The 15,817-nt window shown below is 51.7% G+C and overlaps 2 protein-coding genes across 5 annotated transcripts in view; one reads left to right on the top strand and one right to left on the bottom strand.

Moving 5' to 3' along the window:
* Positions 1-1,257: 1,257 nt before the first annotated feature.
* SERPINF1 (serpin family F member 1) lies at positions 1,258-12,364 on the top strand. The gene is made up of 8 exons (XM_070393100.1): positions 1,258-1,346; positions 5,379-5,467; positions 7,324-7,522; positions 8,369-8,524; positions 8,891-9,094; positions 10,140-10,282; positions 11,286-11,496; positions 11,971-12,364. Exons 2-8 carry the CDS (start codon positions 5,387-5,389, stop codon positions 12,228-12,230), a joined length of 1,254 nt encoding a protein of 417 aa, XP_070249201.1. The 5' UTR covers positions 1,258-1,346; positions 5,379-5,386; the 3' UTR covers positions 12,231-12,364.
* A 1,740-nt stretch (positions 12,365-14,104) lies between these two features.
* SMYD4 (SET and MYND domain containing 4) overlaps positions 14,105-15,817 on the bottom strand; it is a 28,371-nt gene continuing 26,658 nt past the window's right edge. For all 4 annotated transcript variants that reach the window (XM_070394219.1, XM_070394218.1, XM_070394220.1 and 1 more), the window contains one exon: positions 14,105-14,994. In XM_070394219.1, the coding sequence (XP_070250320.1) occupies positions 14,841-14,994 (154 nt within the window). In that variant the 3' untranslated portion in view covers positions 14,105-14,840. The remainder of the gene's footprint in view (positions 14,995-15,817) is intronic.

Here is a 15,817-nt window from a genome sequence, read left to right as displayed (position 1 = left end):
ATTTTAGAGAAAGAGAGGAAGGGAGAGAGAAACATTGATTTGTTATGCCACTATTTATCCATTCATTGGTTGATTCTTGTATGTGCCTTGACTGGAGATCGAATCTGAAACCTTGGCATAGCAGGATGATGCTCTAACCAACTGAGCTACCTGGCCAGGTCTCAACCTTCATTTTTAAAATTTTATATATATATATATATATATATTTTTTAAAAAATATCTATTTTATTGATTTTTTACAGAGAGGAAGGGAGAGGGATAGAGAGTTAGAAACATCGTTGAGTGAGAAACATCGATCAGCCGCCTCCTGCACACTCCCCACTGGGGATGTGCCCTTGACCGGAATCGAACCTGGGACCCTTGAGTCCGCAGACCGACGCTCTATCCACTGAGCAAAACTGGCCAGGGCTATTTATATATTTTTATTGATTTCAGAGAGGAAGGGAGAGGGAGAGATAGAAACATCAATGATGACAGAATCATTGATCGGCTGCCTCCTGCACGCCCCCTACTGGAATCAAGCCCACAACTCAGGCATGTGCCCTGACTGAGAATCAAACCGTGACCTCCTGGTTCATAGGTGGATGCTCAACCACTGAACCATACCAGCCAAGCTCATCCCTTCATTTAAAAAATTCTTCTTACTTATTGATTTTTTTTCAGGAGAGGGAAGGAGACAGAAAGAGAGAGAGAGAGAGATGGATTTGTTGTTCCACTTTTTTATGCATTCATTGGTTGCTTCTTGTAGGTGCCCTAACTGGGAATCAAACCTGCAACCTTGGCATATCAGGGTGATGCTCTAACCAACTGAGATACCCAGCCAGACCATCCCTTCATTTTTCAGCTGAGAAAGGGAGGAACCATGAGAGTTGTCTTGCCCCAAATCCCAGTTAGTGTCAGAGCCAAGGACCAGGAAAAAACCAGAACCCCAGTCTTGGGCCAGTGTTTTCTCACTCCACTAGCCGCCTCTGGGCCCCCTCCTGCAAGACTCTCCCTCGGCCCTGTCTCCCACCTGGGCTGGCCAGGGTGCCCTCCGGGGGTGAAACCTCAGGCGGGGAGGAAGGCCAGGGCCTGAAGGAGGGTCCGGTGGAGCAGGGTGTGTGAATGTGTGTGGGTGTGTGTCGTAGGGGTGCATGGAGGAAGGGCAGCAGGGGGTTAAAGTTAACACCAGACAATGATGCAATCGCAGAATCTGAATTGAGTGCAGGTCGCTTTAAGACAGGAGTAGCTGTAATCTGAAGCCTGCTGGAAGCGGGATTGGGAGGCAACAGAAAAAGCTCCTGTGTTTGCAGGAGCCCCCTCAGTGTGCAGACTAAGCTGGGCACCGAGCTGCAGCGCACCCACAGGTAAAGCAGCCCTGCCTGGCCTTTGTGTCAGGAGAAGACAGGACAGGCTCCCATGGGCTGCGGGGGCTGGGGAGAGGCAGGGTACCCCAGGGAGTGGGAAAGAGAGGTGCCAGGGAGAGGAGGTGGGTCACAGTAGCCTCTGCAGCATGGGCATCAGGGCTAGTGGAGGAGAGAGGGCAGAGGGAGTTGGGGGTCAGAAGGCGGCAACCCAATCATCCCCAAACTCCGGGTGCGCCACTAGGAGAGGCTGGGAGAACTTGAACGAAGTGGGTGGGAAACAACGGAGGGGGCTGTGGGGGGAAGAAGCAGGGAGCTCAGCTGCAGGGTCAGGTCTGAGCGGCACCTCCACGAGGCTCTGCAGCCTGGAGGCGAGGAGGCTGCCAGGAGCTGTGCTTCCACCAGGGCCGCTGGGGAGGCAGCCGATCCTGCAGCCCAGCCTTAGCTGGGCTCAGCTCTCTGCTGCTTTTCCAGGCAACTGGTGCTGATTTCAATGGTAACTTCCCAGCACTGCCAGGCAGCTGGGCTGCTGAGCCGCGCTGGAGGGCTGGGATGGAGGACAGCTGGGTCCTTCTCCCCTGTGCCCACCCTTTTCTGTTGGCCAAGGGAGCTGCCAGGAAAAGCTGGCAGGTCAATGGGGTTCTGGCCTCTCACACACAGAGATTGTTATTGAGCCCAGCCAGTGTTTGGGGTTTGGGGGCTCAGCTGCCAGTGCTGGAGAGAATGCTGCCCGCACCCCTTCCGCTCCCTGAGGCATGCCACAGCAAGGCGTGGGGCCGGGCCAAAGGACAGCAGCAGGCTTCCCAGAAACCCCATCCCTGCCTGGCCCATGCCCATCGACTGGGAGTTCAGCCCCAGGCTGAGGGTGGGAGAGGCAGGGGCTGGGGAGTACTTGCCCCAGGCTGGTCCTTCTGAGGTGTGGGGAGGGGCAGCTCATGGGCACTCTGGCTCCTTAATCAGGTTTCTTAATCAGGTCTTCGTAAGAAACATTGCCTGGGGACTGATGGAGTCACCCTAGGTGGGGTGGGCTGGGAGGGGACCCCCTGGAATCCCCCTCCCTGAGCCAGGGGAGAGGGTGTGCCCTTCCTTGCACTGCCCATGTGGTCCACCACCCTGTGGCTTGAAGGCTCTGTGGTTCTGGGAGGAGGAGGAGGGGGTAGGGGGAGGAAAGAGGGGGAAGAAGAGGGGGAGGGATGGTGTTTGTCTCACAATTGGGTTTAATTAGAAACACATGCATTGGCTCAAATGGATCCTTCCAGCTTGAAGGCAAGATCATGAACTCCCAGTTCCTTGTGCCTTTTGATCTGGGCCATGTGGCAGAGAGTAAGGCCTGACCTTGGCCCGGCAGCGAGGTATCTGCTTCCTCCCCGTGCCCTCCCCAACCGGGTAGGACAGGAATCTGGCTGGAATACTGCCCTTTGGACAGGATGGCATCGTTGTCCCTATGCCCCTGGCCAGGCAATGGCTGCCTGCCCCAGGCCATGAACAGTCACCCTGGACAGGGCATCGAGTGTGCTCAGAGGGGCCCCCATGCAGACCCTTACCCTTGTAGGGGGCTTTCAGTAATCTCTCCACTTCCCTCATCCCCAGGGCTAAGGTGGAGGACCCAAAGAGGAGCTATTAATACTACACGGCCCGGTGCCTGGCCCTGGGCCAGCTGTGGAGCCACTTGCCTTATCCCTCCAGGGTCTCTCCCTTGGTCTTCAGTCCGCAGCCCACCCGCATGGTGATCGTGGTCACGGGACCGGGGGCTTGGGCTCAGACTCTGTAGGGATTCCCACAGAGAAGGCCCCACCTCCATAGGGATTGGAATTGTGAACTTGGTTTGCTTAAACACTGTCCCAGGATGACCCCTATCCCTGGCTCCTATCGCAACTCCCTACTGGCCAGAGCAACGAGAGCTAACAACTTTTCCTCTGGCCTCGCTGCCTGCGGATCTCACTGAATTTTCAGCCTCCAATAAACCAGTCCCCTGAGGCTCAGGCAAGGAGGGCTCCCGCCAGCTCTGGGTGGGGCTGGCTGGGTGGAGAGCTCAGCTGAAAGCTGGGTGGTGTTAGGTCTCTATCTGGCCTTGCAGAGAGCTTACCCCTTTGTCTCTCTGAGCAGCAGGGGCAGCCATGTGGAAGGGCAGCTGCTGAGGAGACGCGAGCTCCGGATCGGGGTTTACAGGGAAAGCGGGTTCCCACGGGCAGTCCAGCCAGAAGCTGGGCACTCAGGCGGCGATCTTTTCTTTTGTTGCCTTTCATGCTCTAGAACGTTGCCCAGTGGATTATCAGGCTCACTTTTCAGGACTTCAGCCAAAAGTCACACACTGCACTCCCAACTTTCCTATTTGTTCTGAGAAGTCAGAAAAGTATGTGTTGTGTGTGTGGGGTGTGATTGGGTACATGAAAGGACAATGAGAGGTCTCGAGACCCTTGGCGTGTGTGTGTGTGTGTGTGTGTGTGTGTGTGTTGCAGGGGAGGGGAGGGGCAGCCAGGGAAGACAGACTGGAAATTCTTGACCTGACAGTGTGGATGGAGGGAGGACATGCACCAGACAAAGGTCCTGGTGGTCGAGACGTTGTCCCACTTTCTAACCAGAAGGCCTCTCGAAAGATCTGATTTGGGAACCCCCACCCGCAGCTGCCTCATCCCTTTCCCCATCCCTTCCCCCCACATCATGATCCTAGGGGTGAACCCAGATGTACAGTGAATGCAGGAGGGTAAGGGATGGTGGAGCACCCAGAGCAAGCATGTCAAACTCAAAGGCGAACACGGGCCAAATAAACGAGGCATGCGGCCTTCGGGGCGGAAAGTTTGACCTGCCTGACCTAGAGCCCTGGACCCTTTTCCCTTGTGGTCCAGGGGCCAGACCAGAGCCGGGTCAGAAGAGACCACGGCTGGGGAGTCGAAGGGACTTGGGTGGTCTTCCTAAGAGGGGGGTTGCTTAACCTGGAGGAAGGAAGGCTTCGGAGGAGTAAGAGCTATTTTGAGCTGGTAGGGGGAAGAAGACCTGGCTCCCCAGGGGAGAAGGCCCCCCCCCCCCCCTTGGAGGGACACATTTTGACTCAGGGATCACTGGAGAGCTCCCCCTGTCGCTGGAACTGGGAAGTGCGATTAAGGCATCACCTACTTTAATCCTCATCACAATAGTTAAGAACTACTTGATTTCCATTTCACTAGAGAAGAGATTATGATTTAGAAAGCTATTAAGCTCTAGCCAGTTTGGCTCTGTGGACTGAAAGGTCCAGGGTTCGATTCTGGTCAAGGGCATGTACCTGGGTTGCAGGCTTGATCCTCCTGCCCCGGTCAGGACACATGAGGGAGGCAACTGATTGATGTGTCTCTCTCACATCGATGTTTCTCTCTCCATCTCTCCCCCTCCCTCCCATTCTCTCTAAAAACCAATGGAAAAAATATCCTCAGGTGAAAATTAGAAAAAAAAGAAAAAGAAAAAAAGCTATTAAGACACAGAATTGAAATTTGAGCCCAGGCTGTCCCACCCAAGGCCCAGCACTCCTAACTGTGAGAATCAGGGCTCTGTCTGGGAAGGAAATGAATCCCTTATGAGGCCACAGCTTCCAGGCCAGAGGAGTTCAATGAGTTTGAGAACTTCCTGGGGAGAGCAGGGGCTGGACCGGATACCTCCATTCTCTGTATTCAGTGATTCTACTCATGAGGCCTAGATGTTGCCCCCATTCTGTTACTAGACATTGCCCCAAATCCTGTATCATGAGCTGGCCCGGTGCCTCCAGGGAAAAACCTTGGTGTGCATTTGCTAGACACACCCACACACGGGAGCCCACTGCTGGGTCTTCACTGTCCTGGGCTTTAGGCTCCCAGGTGGGTCTCCTGACACAGACCAGAGTGAAAGCCCAAGCTCACCTGATGGGACTGTGGGCCCGGAGGGAGGTGGGGTGGGGAGTTGCTGAGAGGGAGGGCTCTAGCTGAGCGTCCACTTCCAGCCTGGGGCGGCTGGAGGGAAGGTGCCCAGGGTGGTGGGTGCAGGGTGGGGGGTGAGGGACGCAGCCTGCCACCTCCTGCTTTCTTGCAGGCCCCGGGATGCAGGCCCTCATGCTACTCCTCTGGACCGGAGCCCTCCTCGGGAGCGGCAGCTGCCAGAACAATGCTGGCAGCCCGGAGGTCAGTGGTGGTGGGTGGGGTGGGTGGGGGTGGGGGTGTGGGAAGTGGTGGTGGGTGGGGTGGGGGCCTCTCCTTTGCAGGCGCCCAGGTTCCAGGCCAGGCTTCTACACCTAGACATCAGCAAAACAGAGACAATGTCTTGTCCACCTTTCAGAGAACAGAGTGGGGACAAAAATAAGATCCTCAAAAGCGAAAAGCAAAAGCACTCTCGCAAGCCCGGGGTGCCCCTTCAGTGCAGACCCTTGTGCCCTGCCAGCACGGCCAAGGGTGACCCTGAGTGGGGGCGGTGAAGGCTTTAGAAAAGACAAGAGAATAGAGCTGGGTCTGAGTGGGACGCTGCCCTCTCTGATGGAGAGACAGCACCACAGCCTGCAAGCCGTGTCTTTATAGCCAGATTCCACAAGGCAAAGTAAGGGCGGGCGTGGCCAAGATGTTTACCACATTCTCGTGGGTTTCGAGCCTACTCAACTACACGCACCTGAACTCTATCAAGCCCACATCACTCAGACCTCGTGTTCGGACCATAGGTTCAAGCTTACAACCATAGCTGTTGGCTATCATTGTGCTGGGAGGGCTCTGCCCTCCAAGCTGGGACTCGCACGTGGCCACGAGAGGACTGTGCCCTCTCATTAGTCCGAGGCTTGAACCTGTCCAAACGCTGTAGCCGCTCTCCACAGACCCTCCCTCATTACCTGCGTTGCTGCTGGTCTCATGAGTGGGTGCTATTCTCAGATATCTGTTCCCGTGTAAAGCTGTGAAGAGGCCGCTTTCCTGTGCGGAGGGAGCAAATTTGGGTGCAACGGCAGATGTTAGGAGGCCAATGCTATGGCCACACGAGGGGCCAGGGCACACTGGCTGCAGGCCTGGACTTTGTCGTGAGTTCGAGTTGAATTCTGGCTCTCCCTCTCACTAACTTGGTGACCTTAGACAAGTCACTTGTATCTATGAAATGGGATTTAAAAACACCCATCATTACAGGACCATGCGGCCAGACACTTATATCTCATCTATGAACACCTGCTCTGCAAAAGGCAGTTCTTGCCTTCGAGGGACTCCGTCTTTTGAGATATTAGTCTGGGGAGGTCATCAAATACGTCAACAAGCATGAGATGAAGCAACTCAAATGAAAAGAACGAGCACAGAGCCCAGCCAGTACAGGGCAGATGGTTAATATATGGTACTGAACTCTAAAAAAGGTCAGAAAACCAAAAGGCCCCTTCCGATTGGGACAAACTGGGGAAGTCTGTGGTGGAGGAGGTGATGTCGGACCAGGGCCGTCAAAGACGGAGGTTTGATGGGTGGAGAGAGACCTGGGAGCAGTGAGTGAGGGAGAGCAGACAGGAGTCTGGTCTGGCCTGAGAACTGTGTTTCTTGGGAGAGGAGGAGGCTCCTCTTCTCTCCTTGGATTTAAAATTATTTTTAAAAAATATATTTTTATTGATTGCAGAGAGAGGAAGGGAGAGGGAGAAAGATAGAAATGTCAGTGATGAGAATCATTCATCCGCTGTCTCCTACACGCCCCCTGCTGGGGATCGAGCCTGCAGCCCGGGCATGTGCCCTGACTTGCAACAACCAGGTTCATGGGTTGATGCTCCACCACTGAGCCACACCGGCTGGACTTTTTTTTTTTTAAGTGTGTCACAGGCCTGAGGCTCGCAGGTCACTAGTGTTGAAACCTGGTCAGCTAGTCTCTCTTCTGGGCTGCCTCTCCCAGCAGAGAGCTCCTGCATGCTCACTCCAGCGTTAGGCTAAACACACCACAGTCAGGCGGGGGCCAGAACCACAGTCCCACCCAAAGCGCTGCGGAGACCAGTCACCCACTGCTCATCGCCACTGGTCCTTGTACTCAAATCCAGGGCTCCCCAGACCACGAGACCACGGTGGGGCCTGTGGAGGAGGAGGATCCCTTTTTCAAGGTCCCTGTGAACAAGCTGGCAGCGGCCGTCTCCAACTTTGGCTACGACCTGTACCGCGTGAAATCCAGCACGAGCCCCACGGCCAATGTGCTCCTGTCTCCCCTCAGCGTGGCCACGGCGCTCTCCGCCCTCTCGCTGGGTGAGTTCTCTGACCAGAAAGCCCCAGGGTCCCAGAGCTGCCATGGGGCCACCGCACATCCCTGGCTCTCTAAGCCCCAGAGCGACTGCATCTCAGGGAGGGGCGTAGAGATGCTGAGACTAGCCCCAGCAGGTCCCAGCAGGCAAGTGCTGTGCACACACACGTCCCTCGCTCCCCGGGAGGGTGCTGACACCGGTGTGCGACTTCAGGACCACTTACTGACATGGGGACTCTGACACTCATTAATTCCTTAATGAGCTGCCACTACGTGCCTGCCATTAGGCTCGGTTCTGGGGATGTAACTGCACAAAAGTGGGCACAGTTTTTGCCTTCACTTGGGTCACGGGGAAATGAGTAAGTCAGGCCCTGGTTGGGTAACTCAGTTGGTTACAGCATTGTCCCAATATGCCAAGGTTGCGGGTTCAATCCTGGGTCAGGGCACATACAGGAATCAACCAATGAATGCACAAATAAGCAGAACAACAAATTGATATCTGTCTCTCTCTTCCTCCCTTCCCCTCTCTCTCTTAAAAAAAAATCAATAAAATAAGTAAATAACAAACAGGTAACTACAGAAGTCCAGTGAGGCTGTGATGGGAGAAGCACAGGGACCTGTACCCTCAGGCCCACCCTTATCTCTCTCTGGGCCTGAGGCCCTTAATCGGCTTTAGGAAAACCTCTATTTTTTCTGTTGCCTTCAAAGTCCTTCCTACCTAAGAATGTCTCCGGTATCGGGAGACAAAAGACTAAGGAACAGTGCTCCTGTCCTGTCCTGTCCTGTCCTGGGAGCTGGCCTGAGCTGGTTGGTGCATAGTCATCGAGCCCACATCCTTGTCTCTCTGGCAGGAGCTGAACAGCGGACAGAATCCAGCATCCACCGGGCTCTCTACTATGACCTGATCACCAACCCAGACATCCATGGCACCTACAAGGAGCTCCTGGCCTCCGTCACTGCCCCCCAGAAAAACCTCAAGACTGCTTCCCGGATCGTCTTTGAGAAGAGTGAGTGTGCTCGCCCCGGGCTGCAGGAGCGTGGGGGGTTTCTTTTCATGTCTGCCCCGGCCAGGCCCAGCCCTGGTAGGCAGGAAGCGGCCCTGTGAGCCCAAAGGGGATCCGAAAGAGGAAGTGGGCTGAGGGAGGGTCAGGGGAGGGCAGTAACACGAAGAGAAACAGCAAGGAGCAGAATCTTTAGTTCCCTGCCCAGTGCCGCCTGGGGAAGCTGGCACGAGGTCCCAGCCAGTTATGGGAAGACACCGGGTGGGAAGTCAGGGCCTGAGTGTACACCAGAACCCAAGCCTGGCATGCTTCCAAGGAGGGGATGCGGGTTTCGCTCTCAGACGACACTAACCCTGCGCCGTCTCTCCCCAGAGCTGCGGATAAAAACCAGCTTTGTCGCACCACTGGAGAAGTCATACGGGACCAGGCCCAGAGTCCTGACCGGCAACTCCCGCACGGACCTTCAGGAGATTAACAACTGGGTGCAGGCCCAGACGAAAGGGAAAATCGCTAGGTCCACAAGGGACTTGCCCAGTGAAATCAGCATTCTCCTTCTGGGTGTGGCTTACTTCAAGGGTGAGGCCTTCTCCACTTCTCTGTAGGCCAAGGGGGGATGGTGGGCGTCAGACAGGACCAGGGAAGGGGGGAAGTCAAAGACCTAGTTCAACAACTACCCGGAGGCGAAGCCAGAGGAGGGCCTGAGAAACGCACTTGGCTGAGCTTTATGTGGTGTGGTCAGATTCCAGGCCTACAAAGTGTAAAAGGCTGTGAGGAGAGGAGTGGAGGAAAGAACACATGACCATCTTGTGCCTGTGTGGGTTGGGCACTGCTCGATTTCTGGCTGGGCCAGAGCCCGGCTCTGTCCTCCCTGGCTGCAGAGCCTTGCAGACCCTCCGCAGCCTCTCTGGGCCTATTTTCTCATCTCTAACACGGGGACGATGCCCTTACTTCAAAGGTACTCTAGGTCCTTCCCATCCTCACATCAGCCCTAGCGCTGTGCCCAGGATGCTGGCTCTCTCACAGCATTCTTCCAGGCTGTGGTGATATGCCCATGGGAGGCCAGCCCCATTCCGCTAAGCCTCAGGTGGGGTTTCGGGCAACCTCCCCTTAAAATGCTTTATAACCATCTATGGAGCAGTAGCAAGAATGGACCCCTAAACTCCCAGAGAAATGCTCAACCTGCAGCACTGATCCCCACGAAGCGAAAGAAGCAGTTCCAGACCAGCCTGTTAAAAGGCAACATTGAACAAAGGAGCTGATCATCAACTCGCTGTGTGACTCTGGCAAGTCCCTTTGCCTCTCTGGGCTGCAGTGCTCTTCCAGCTGTGAGAGGGGTGATGAGAGGAGGTCCAGGCCCCTTCCAGCTCTGACCTGCTTTGACTCTGTCTCCTGGACACACCACCTTAGAAGTGTCCACCAGGTTACTGTTCTCCCCGGTGGTCATGGAACTTGTACCATCCATCCAAATGAATAAAATCGACGTATTTCCTTCTGAGCTTACGTATTCCCTGATGTGTCGGGGCCTTTGGCACTGAGATTCCTTTAGCTGTGCTTTGGTCTCAGCCTGGTCCTAGCCTTTCTGTCTCCCGGGACTTAGGGCGCTCCATTTGTTTCATTCCAGGGCAGTGGGTAACAAAGTTTGATCCCAAAAGGACTTCCCTCCAGGATTTCCACTTGGATGAGGAGAGGACTGTGAGAGTGCCCATGATGTCAGAGCCTAAGGCTGTCTTACGCTACGGCTTGGATTCTGATCTGAACTGCAAGGTGAGGAGGGGTGGGGGGAGTGGACATAGGATGACTCTTGAGATCTGACAGCGATCTAAATTTTACCTGCTGTGTGACTTTCCGCAAGTTAATGGCTTCTCTGTATCTTTTTTTTTTTTCTTAAAATAAAAGTGGGTGGAGACTTACCTTCTCAGGGTTACTTGTAAGAGTTAATGAGGTAATGTGACATTACCTTCTTGTGAAATTAGGGCCCTCCAGATTGGGTACTCAAATGTTGGTTTTAAAAAACCTTTTCTTTCCTTCTTTCTTTTTATTTGTGTGTGTCGGGAGGGCAAGGGGGGTACTTTTATTTCTGGAATTCAAAGCCAAACTTTCAAAAACTGCCACAAACTCCAAATTGCTGACCTTCTAAGTCTTTCACATATACCTGACTTCTTTTCATTCTAAGTCAGTGCTTCTTAACCTTTTTCTTTGGGAATCTGACAAAGCACCTGAAATACTTGAAAGAAATGCCATGTATGCACACACACGCGCGCGCGCACACACACACACATTTCTGTATATAATTTCAGGGGCTACTGGGGCCCGGGATGCAATTTGTCGTGAGGATCTTGGGGTAAAAACCTCCGGTCAAAGGACCCACTTTATGGTGGCTTCTGTGTTCTGTATCCACTGCCCCCGTTCCTGGTCCAGGGCTCCCTGTGTAACAGATGATTAGTAACTGTTGGCAGATAAACGTTGGGAGAAGACAGAGACCTAGAGTTCAATCCCATCTCCTTAGAACCACAGGAGAAAATTCTTTCAGCAGATAATCAGTTGGTATTGGGCCAAGGTAAGAAAAGACGTCAACTTTTTGAAGGAACATTAGTAAACATTTTGCTGCATGAATGCAATAGCCTAGAGGGACAATTGTGAAATAGATTAGGGGCTGGGGAAAGCAGGGCCAGAGCCCCACCGTGTAAGCGTGTGCGTGTGCGTGTGTATCCCTAGGCTCCTAAGCTCTAAAGGACTAACTCATGTGGTCTCTTCCCTGTTGTTTCAGATTGCCCAGTTGCCCTTGACTGGAAGCATGAGTATCATCTTCTTCCTGCCCCTGAAAGTGACCCAGAACTTGACCATGATAGAAGAGAGCCTCACCTCTGAGTTCGTTCATGACATAGACAGAGAACTGAAGACCGTTCAAGCAGTCCTGTCCGTCCCCAAGCTGAAGCTGAGTTATGAAGACGAAGTCACTAAGTCCCTGCAGGACATGAGTATGTTTGCAAGGCTCCTTTGCCTTGGGGGTGGGTGGGGTGGAGTCTTAGAGCCTTCTGCCTCGCTAAGCAGAACTCGCCTTTGTAGGGAGACCCTGGATGATTCCTTAATTGTCAGACATGGTGCTGGAGAAGACTGAACTGCCTTCCTTATCGGACTCATTCCTTAGCGCCATGACCCTACATCCTATAAAGCCCCATGACCATACATCCTATAACAGGCACGCAGAACACTGCCTCTCAAGACAGATCTGTAGATTTGGTTTCTAAGCTTAACCTCAATTGCTGTGTGCTTTTGGGCGAATCACTCAGCCTTTAACTGGAGCCCTATCTATCTCACAAAAGGTCAAAAGAGCTGTTCCACTCCCAGCTTGCTTCCCTCTTTGAATCAGGATTTAGGAATTAGGGCAGTATTCTTCCTTGGGGTGTTGGCTAAGACAGGATTTTAATGGAAATCTCTCTCCATCTCTGCAGAGCTGCAATCCTTGTTCGATTCACCAGACTTCAGCAAGATCACGGGCAAATCTATCAAACTTACTCAAGTGGAACATCGCGCTGGCTTCGAGTGGAATGAGGATGGGGCCGGCACCACCCCTAGCGCAGAGCTCCAGCCTGCTCGCCTCACCTTCCCCCTGGACTATCACCTTAACCAGCCGTTCATCTTTGTACTGAGGGACACGGACACGGGGGCCCTTCTCTTCATAGGCAAAATTCTGGACCCCAGGGGCACTTAATGCTCCAGTTTAATCTTCCAATACCCCCCTCCCCCCCCAAAAAACAACCCTAGAGGGATGGCAGATTATCTATGACATGAAGGCTGCCCCTATATTTCAATGTATACTTTGCAATAAAAGTGTTTTATCCTTAATTTTTGTTACTTTGTTCTTCTTCCTTTTTTGAGCCGTATTAAGTTTAATATGAAGATAAATAGCCCTTTGGGAATTTATTGGTCCTGCACTTCTAGCCTGGGTCTCTGTAAGCTCTGCAGAAAGTTGCCATTTATAAGGACTTTCAGTTATCTGAGCTGTATAAGGCAGGGACTGATTCTCTGCTCTGGGAATTACGAATTCTCTACTAGGGTTACGAATGCCCCCAAGAGGGCATTTCCTGGCTCCACAATCTTAAATAAACCAGACTTTCAGTTTTTTTAAAAATTGAGAGAGAGAGAGAGAGAGAGAGAGAGAAACATGGGTTGTTGTTTTTTTGTTTCAACCATCCATGCATTCATTGGTTGAGTCTTGAATGTGCCCTAAGGATTGAACCTGCAACCTTGGCGTATTGGGACGACGCTCTAACGAACTGAACCATCCAGACAGGGCCAGACTTTAGTTTTGTTTTTTTAATCCTTACCTGAGGATATGTTTTTATTGATTTTAGAGAGGGGAAGGGGGAAGAGAGAGAAAGAGAGAGGGAGAGAGAGAGAGAGAAACATCTATTGATTGCTTTCCACATGCACCCCAACTGGAGATTGAACCTGCAACCCTTTGGTGCATGGGATGACCTCCAAACGAGCCACGCCAGCCGGGAAGATTTTAGGTTTTAATGCAAGCACAGGTCTCTTCCAGGCAAGTTAAGTCACCTGACAACAGGGGATAACATGGATGGGTAAGGGAGGTAATTTGTAATGTAAAAAAATAATTATTTTATAAAGCATTTAAAGAAAGCTCTCAAGTACACGTAAAAATGGGACCTGATATGTAAAAATTCTAAACATATTCTTTTTAAGGAAGTATGCCTATTTTACAAAATATAACAGGAACATAAAACGTGCCAAATGTTTGAAACATTGTCCACAGATTTTCTTCTTGAAAAAGTTAGCTCTACAGAAAACTCTCACTGGCCACTGCCTTGCCAGAGTGAGTTAGTAGGAAAGAAAATAAACAGATTCTGCCTGCTCTTCATTCAAATGTTGTTCCAAACACCCCGCTTCCTGAGGAGCTCCTGCCAAGCATCTTCAGGGCTATTCATTTCCTGGTGATAATGCCGTGGCAGCCAGAGGGGCACTGCTGGGGCACGGCCAGGGTGAGCAGCTCTCACAGCAGCGTGGGCCTGGCATTCCTTCCCTCTCACTCATCTGCCCCACTGGGTCACCAGTGGTGACGCAGCCACCGGGGTTCAGACCCAGGGAGACTCCAGCCTTCTTAATGGGCGTGGTCGAGACCACTGCTACACATCCAGGTAGAAGAGAGTTATCACCCCTACCTCTGACTTTTTAAAAATTTATTTAAGATTTTTAATTGATTAATGACAGAGAGGAAGGGAGAGGGAGAGAAAGAGAAACATTGATATGAGAGAGCTATACATCGATTGGTTGCCTCCTGTACTCCCCCTACTGGGGATCGAGCCCCTGACCGGGAATCAAACCAGAGACCTTTTCAGTTCACGAGAGACACCCAAGCAACTGAGTCACACCAGCTAGGGCCCTACTTCTGTCCCTTAAGTTTGAGACCACAAGCAGTAATGCCCACATCCTCAGTATCTTCTGAAGTTTCCCCCCCTTCTCAGTACTTATGTAGTCTGTATTTCATTTGCCAGCTTGGGGAGGTCTGGTAGAAAATAAAAAGTCATCTCTTTTCAGACTTGCTAATCAACAGTCAGGAGGCACATGTGATACAAAGTCATTGCTACAAGCCCGATTTTATTAGTATTTGGTCAGTGAGTCTGCCAAGACTATAGAATGAAAGCCAGATAATAAGGCCTAGAAAACTGGTAGGAAACAAATTTAGAATTGCCATCCTGGGAAGAAATTGCCCGACCATAAAACAGCCCCATATTTATTTCTCTTTTCACAATTTATACTCTACCCGTTTTAACAAAGGATTTGAGGAATACCATAAATGAAACTGTCTCTAGAGGTGAGGAGCCTCCCTGATTTCTTGCTTTATAATTATTTTTCAATTATAATACAACTACTAAGAGTTTGAGTTCCCGCTGGAGTGGTATACAACATTCATGACTCCTACAAACCATAGGAATGTTCCAAGGAAACAGATTACCATCATTTAGGGAGGTGGCGCCTCGCCAAAACCCCAGGCCGACATCCAGATGCCTGCGGATCAGCTAAAATCCTTATAAAGGGCTTAGGCTCTCCGGATACTAGTTTTAAGTCTTTTATGGGAACTGGGAGCTTTTACTGAAGGGCAGTTAACAATTTCAAGAAACATTCATCACAATAGGTGAGCATCCCTCCAACTGCAATGCTTTCCAAGTCCTCCCCACGCCTCCTGCCCGAGGCTTGTGGCAGTCAGGCAAGTCCTGCATTCCCTGGCGCCAGCTCAGTGGCAACAGAACCTCTTTGGCTCACCCATGGCTCCCTTCCTGAGGGTCAAAGTCCCCTTGGGACCCTACATAGCAGGCCCCTCAGGGACGGGCGGCAAGTCCAATAAACAGGATTTCATCTTTTGTAGCTCCTGGATCTCGTCATTCCCACGGCCATAGTGCACCAGTAGAACCTTTTCTGCCTTTTGTATTGTGTTCAGAGCTTCGGGTACGGCGAACCTGAACCAAAGGAGGTGAGGGGAGGGAATCCACTCAATCAAGCAATCTTCAATTGAGGGCCTACTCACACCCTGGGAAGAACATTAAGATCATTTTTCCCTCAAGGATCTTACAATCTAGAAGGGCAGATAACTTTCACAAACACACTGCAAAGCAGAGTTGGAGAACAAAGTATTAATTAAAAAAAGCATAAGGAGTCTAGGATCCTGAGAAATAGGCAAATCTCAAAGCAATTATCTGATATTTACGCCAAGGTTTAGGATAATCAAGTCCACCCATGACATCAGTCTGCAGCCCCTTTCTCTCTCTTTGGCCACATGGACTGCCTCTGTGCCTCGGAAATCAGGCCTACCCACCACTCATCAGCCGGAGAATTCTTGGCTGTAGGGACTGTCCTGTGCATACACAGGATGTTTAGCAGCAACTCTGAGTCATGACAATGCAGAATGTCTCTAGACACTGCCAAATGCCTGCCGGGAAATTACTCCTGGTTGAAAACAGCTGCTTTAAAAAGAATAGGACTAGGGAGAGGGAAGAGCCCCTGCAGCTGAGGGTGTGGAGAATGAGCCCAGGGGAGGTGAGAGTAACCGGGAGGCCTGAGAAGAACGGCTATGTCGGTGGGTGGGGGACTGCATGGCAGTTTTCCCTAGGAAACTCCCTCAGAACTAAGATCTCTCAGGAGAAAATTATAAAACTTAATCAGCAAAACAGAAGGACAGGATCTCTCCTAATGGGGAAATAAAGAAGTTGCAACATGCTGAAAAGCACCACAGGAAAAAAGTAATATCTGGAAGAGCCCCATAAAAGCCAGAACAGCATGTGG

Source organism: Myotis yumanensis, unplaced genomic scaffold, assembly GCF_028538775.1.
Source record: "Myotis yumanensis isolate MYYU_CA2020_CCGP unplaced genomic scaffold, mMyoYum1.0.hap1 SCAF_16, whole genome shotgun sequence".
In the NCBI taxonomy this organism is placed as follows: Eukaryota; Metazoa; Chordata; class Mammalia; order Chiroptera; family Vespertilionidae; genus Myotis; species Myotis yumanensis.
The sequence above is the reverse complement of the archived record's forward strand: the minus strand, read 5'-3'. Positions and strand labels throughout refer to the sequence as shown.